Here is a 5,583-nt window from a genome sequence, read left to right as displayed (position 1 = left end):
GAACCTTTGATCGTCCCGCTTGACTTCTTTGCGCCTGCGCATTTTAACTCCCGAAGAAATCCAGCTGCGCATGCTCTGTTTAGTTCTGTCACTAGGTAAGCAGCACGGCCTCTTTCCTAGCTTTACATCAGAGGCCGGTATCTCCCCTCTAGCATCAAGCCCCACCCACCCAGCGGCGCCGCTGATTGGCTGCGTCCTCCCCTGTTGCCTGACCTGCGCGCTGATTGGGCAGAGGCGACTTCCGTCGAGCTCTGAGGAGGACGACTCTGAGAGCGGCGTGATGGCGGCGGCCGTGCGGGGTGTGCAGCGGCTGGTGGGCCTGGCCGGGCGGAACGTCTTTCTATTTCCAGGGCCTCCGCGGAGGTGAGGCAGGGGAGGTGGCTCTTTCAGCCGCGGAGGGAAGCCGAGGCTTGGGCTGGGTGGCTGACGCCTCCACTGGGCCCCAACGTGCCGCACTGAGTGGAAAGGCCGCAGGGTGCCATTGAGGCCTTACAACCAGAGGCCCAGGGGGTCTGTTGGCGGGAAGGAAGGGGGGAGGGAACACCATGTTTATATATACATACACAGATAGAGGAAACTGGTCTGAATGAGAGAGGGGACCCTACCTTTCCTGTCTCGTTTCCTTGTCTTTCCTTTCTCTCTCCCGCCATACATTTGCCTCTTTCCCTGGTCCTCCCCTCTCGGCTCAGCCTCTCTCTCGGTAGAAGCCAGGCTTGATCCTCTAACTGTGAGCCCTTTCACACAGCCCTATATCCCAGAATATCAAGGCAGAAAATCCCACAATATCTGCTTTGAACTGGGTTATCTGAGGGCCCTTCCACACAGCCCTATATCCCAGATTATCAAGGCAGAAAGTCCCACATCTGAGTGTGGACTCAGATAACTCATTTCAAAGCAGATATTGTGGGATCTACTGCCTTAATATTCAGGATATAGGGCTCTGTGGAAGGGCCCAAAGGCTCTGATAAGTCATCTCTATAATGTTTTCCTAGATCACAGCAAGGCAACCGCCCTTCCCGCTCACCGGGCTGCTTTAAAGGTTCTGTCTGGCTGCATTATTTTGAGACACTGAATATGTATCTATATATTAGGTAAAAGGTAAAGGTTGTCCCCTGACATTAAGTCCAGTCATGTCCGACTCTGGAGGTTGGTGCTCATCTCCATTTCCAAGCCGAAGAGCTGGCGTTGTCCTAGACACCTCCAAGGTCATGTGGCCGGCATGACTGCATGGAACGCCGTTACCTTCCCACTGGAGCGGTACCTATTGATCTACTCACATTGCATGTTTTCGAACTGCTAGGTTGGCAGAAGCTAGAGCTGACAGTGGAAGCTCACGCCGCTCCCCGGAATCGAACCTGTGACCTTTCGGTCAACAAGCTCAGCACTTTAACCCACTGCGCCACCAGGGCTCCTTTTTATCTATATATTACACCTGTCAAAATGCCTTTCCATGGTCTCGCCTATCTAAAGCCCCATCTACACTGCCATATAATGTAATTTCACGCTGCATTATATGACAGTGTAGGTTGGGGCCTGAAATAAAACCAAATTCATTGATAACAACAACATAGTTCAGCAAGCTTCTGAAACCACCAGAACTCAGTTAATTTTTTATTAAAATTTACAAATGTGATAGATATGAAAAGTACACATAACACACAACATCCACACTACAACATGTAAGACATCTTTCTTGCCCACATCCTACACAAAGTTAACCCTTATGCCACATGCACCTTGACTTCCATCCCTAGTCACTGGTGCCTATAACATATCTTATTTACCCTTCTCCAATAACATCACTTATTTACCCTTCTGTTGTGTTTGCTCATAAATTCCTCTTGGGACTATTTATCATTCACTCTCCTTCCAGATATGCCATTGCCCATTTTCATCTCTTTAGGAACTCATCATTGTTTTTGCCCATCAAGGGCCCTTCCACACAGCCATATAACCCAGAATATCAAGGCAGAAAATCCTACAGAATCTGCTTTGAACTGGGTTATCTGAATCCACACTGCTACATAGTCCAGCCCAATGTGGATTTTTTACAGCTGTGTGGAAGGGGCCCCAGTTATTGGATATCTTGGCCACCACCCGAACTCTTAAGCAGGTTAAGTATTAAAGAACCTGTATGGTGGAGGCATGGGAAAACCCTGTAATCATCCTAGTTGGATGTTAAAACCACAGGATCTGTAGTTACGCCAAAATCCCAAAATGGAGACTTTAGGCTTAAACAATAATGTGCTCACTGTCTTCTTTCTCTCAGGGCCCTCCCACACAGCCATATAGCCTAGAATATCAAGGCAGATAATCCACAATATCTGCTTTGAACTGGGTTATCTGAGTTCACATCATATAATCCAGTTCAATGTGGATTTTATACAGCTTTGTGGAAGGGCCCCCAGAAAGCTGTTTCTCAGATTACTTGAGATTGGAAAAGCGATTTCATGAAACCTCTCTTCAGTTAATGTTTCTAAGCACTTTCCAAAGAATATGCAACATTAGTCTAATCCAAATGGTATGATAAAAGGATGGGTAGGGAAGAACACATCTTTACAACCTGTCTTTCAAGAACATTGATGGCATAGAAATAAAACAAAAGTATAGTCACAATAATATAAAATAATTGAACATAGCCTGCCTGCAGCAGGATGAGCAAATGGCCTGTTTATGGCCCCTAAGTTTAGTTCTCTAGGTACTGCCCTCCCACCTTCCAAAACTATGTTAGGAAAGTTATTACATCTTGTTAATTCAAAATTGCTTTTTATAAAATTCAGATGTGTTTCTCAGAATATGTACTGTGAAGGTGAATTTGAAGCATGAGACTGCCAGATAATCATATTGATGATTATGTATAGAATCAACTAAAAAGCTGTCCGTATTTTCAGAAATGTATCTAGGATAAACATAAATTTAGCAAACTGGTTTTTTTATTCAACAATGAATACGGGTGGGATTTGTTGTGATACATCCACTGTTGGTGGTGTTTTGACTTGATGTCAATTTTATGTAAGACTAGAATTTGATTTTTTTATTATTATGTTTATTTATAATCTCATCTCTCTACAAGGAGACTCAAAGCGGCTTAGTCTATCGGATCTTATTTTGTTTCAGAACTTCTCAGCTGCTGTGCACAGTGACACAGGAGAAAAACACCGGACCAAATATAATTGAGGACACAAACCAGAACCATGTCGAACAAAAGCCTGATTCCGATTCTGCCACAAAGATATTAATGGAGGAAAAGACCAAACTGGAAGAACAATTAAAAGAAATTACTGTAAGAATCATGTTGGTTTGTCTGTTTTTAAACGAATTAGTGCCAGTGGGGGCAACTTGTGGCCTCCAGATGTGGAATTTCTCTTGCCTACATAACATGTAGAAACCACAAATTAATTGGTGGACAGGAATACTCAAATAACTTTTTGGTAATTGATTCAGGAATTAGAACTTGAAGTGGTAACAACAGCATAGCAAAGATATAAAATAAAGTCATGTATACATCAATCAAGACTATTCTGAAGTCTTTACACATGGTCTAATTTCCTCTCCGTAAGTCATTTGAAGTTGTAGCTCTTCATTGTGTAAAGGGGCATAGTGCTTAGGGTTTGCCAGGAATTAATAAACAGGCTTGCTTTCCAAAGTGAATTCCAATTTTGTATGCTGTATTTGTGTACATTTTTGCCACAAAAGCTTCTTCATTTTTCAAAATAGACTGCTTATATGACGTGTTCATGCTGCAAAGCTTGAGTTGAAAAGGCTTGCAGTAAAAACAAGTCAGTGCTAAATGTGGCAGGTGGTTTAGGATTAAACAGAATGCAAATTCTATATATTTCTTATCTTACATGATGTTTTTGACAAGTGTTCGTCCTCTCCCCTTTACACTTTATAAATTAGGTTTTTCTTTTTCAGGACAAATACAAACGTGCCCTGGCAGATGCTGAAAATCTACGACAGAGAACTCAGAAATTGGTAGAAGAAGCAAAATTATATGGTGAGTGTAGGACTTGCTTGTTGGTACTAAAATCAAAGCATTATTATTCATGTAAGTGAAAACCAAAATATGTAAACTCAGATATGGCACTGCAGTGCTGCTTTGAGGATGTTGACAGTTTTCAGTTGGTATAAACATAATTTTGTTCTGTTTACAATGAGGCCAGATCCAGAGCTAGACTCTCTTTCTTAAGTCACCATAAAAAATAATTCAGAGGCGTAAACCTTTGCATTTCTAACAAACTGTATCTGCCACAGTTCTAATCTAATACTCATACAAAGTCAAATGTACAGGAGATTCTTAATATCTAGTTTGTTAGAGAGAATGAGGAGATAATGATAATAATTAGATTATGCAATAACTCCATATTCTATGGTAGGGTTGAATGTGGGTTTGAAGACGTGTGGGTTGTTGGTAATGCTGCAGCTATAAATATTATGTTTTTGCAAATCTGTACAGAGTAATTCAGTGAAATCAGTAATATGCAAACTACTCTGTGGCACTGGCTCTGTATTTGTCCTCCAGAAAGATGCTCCTACACAGTTGAATGAATGTATATGTGCGTATAAATTAATAAAATTAATTGTTTCTTGTGCCTCTGCCCCCCACTCCAATCTGCCATTCTTGGCTTAATGGTATGTGGCAGTCCATGCGCCCCTGCCCCCCACTCCAATCTGCCATTCTTGGCTTAAAGTGTAACCCAAAGCCCCAGGCATTTGAGAAGCAGGTAGTTGGAGCAAACTTTCCATTTTCAATATCAGAAACAAATCTTCCTATCAGATGAAACAACAGTATATCTTTATGGTGTGAATGAAAATTTACTGTGGTTTTCCATTTTAGGAATTCAAAGTTTCTGCAAGGACTTACTGGAAGTTGCTGATGTTTTGGAAAAAGCCACTGAATCCGTTCCCAAAGAGGAACTCAAGGAAGACAATCCTCATCTGAAGAACCTTTATGAGGGTCTTGCCATGACAGAAGCTCAGATTCAGAAAGTATTCAAAAAGCATGGCTTGATTAAACTGAATCCTCTTGGAGCCAAATTTGACCCCTATGAACATGAAGCTTTGTTCCATGTCCCTATGGAAGATAAAGAGCCTGGCACTGTTGCTTTAGTCTCTAAAGTTGGATACAAGCTGCATGGTCGTACTTTGCGGCCTGCTCTAGTAGGTGTTGCGAAAGAACCTTAGCAATATTCTCTGAAGTAATCAAAGCATCTCACAACTGTTTTGATTCCGGAATAATGCTTCTCTAAACACACAAGACGTGGGACGCTAAGCCAAGTCATAGATGGAGCATCAGTGCAAATGAAAGCAATGCTAAAAACATGTGTTTTTTTTAAAGTGGCTACAGATAATGTGGGGAGATGAGTAAATGGGTGGTATTAATTCTAAGTACAAGTCGTGCTTATTCTTCTTGTGATTATTCAGAACTATTCTGCATTGTAATTAGGCAACTTATCAACAAAAATAATGCACTGTAAATCATTGTCCAAGATGAAAGACTTGGAACACTCAGTGTAATTTTATATTTATATCTTGCAGCACTGTTTCTTGCTCATTCCTTTATAAAGAGAAAGTTACACTTCA

General features: G+C 41.7%; 1 protein-coding gene across 1 annotated transcript; it reads left to right on the top strand.

Annotated features, from left to right (window-relative positions):
* Positions 1-229: 229 nt before the first annotated feature.
* Positions 230-5,583, top strand: GRPEL1 (GrpE like 1, mitochondrial). Its single transcript, XM_060774106.2, has 4 exons — positions 230-363; positions 3,118-3,283; positions 3,916-3,997; positions 4,838-5,583. Exons 1-4 carry the CDS (start codon positions 281-283, stop codon positions 5,182-5,184), a joined length of 678 nt encoding a protein of 225 aa, XP_060630089.2. The 5' UTR covers positions 230-280; the 3' UTR covers positions 5,185-5,583.

Source organism: Anolis sagrei, chromosome 4 (assembly GCF_037176765.1).
Source record: "Anolis sagrei isolate rAnoSag1 chromosome 4, rAnoSag1.mat, whole genome shotgun sequence".
Classification (NCBI taxonomy): Eukaryota; Metazoa; Chordata; class Lepidosauria; order Squamata; family Dactyloidae; genus Anolis; species Anolis sagrei.
The sequence above is the reverse complement of the archived record's forward strand: the minus strand, read 5'-3'. Positions and strand labels throughout refer to the sequence as shown.

What these genes read in the sequence shown, in the direction of transcription:
- GRPEL1 (XM_060774106.2), top strand. Translation starts at nt 281, where the DNA reads ATGGCGGCGGCCGTGCGGGGTGTGCAGCGGCTGGTGGGCCTGGCCGGG. An exon ending in TTTCCAGGGCCTCCGCGGAG is followed by an intron (nt 364 to 3,117) that starts GTGAGGCAGGGG and finishes ATTTTGTTTCAG; the next exon opens with AACTTCTCAGCTGCTGTGCA. An exon ending in AACAATTAAAAGAAATTACT is followed by an intron (nt 3,284 to 3,915) that starts GTAAGAATCATG and finishes TTTCTTTTTCAG; the next exon opens with GACAAATACAAACGTGCCCT.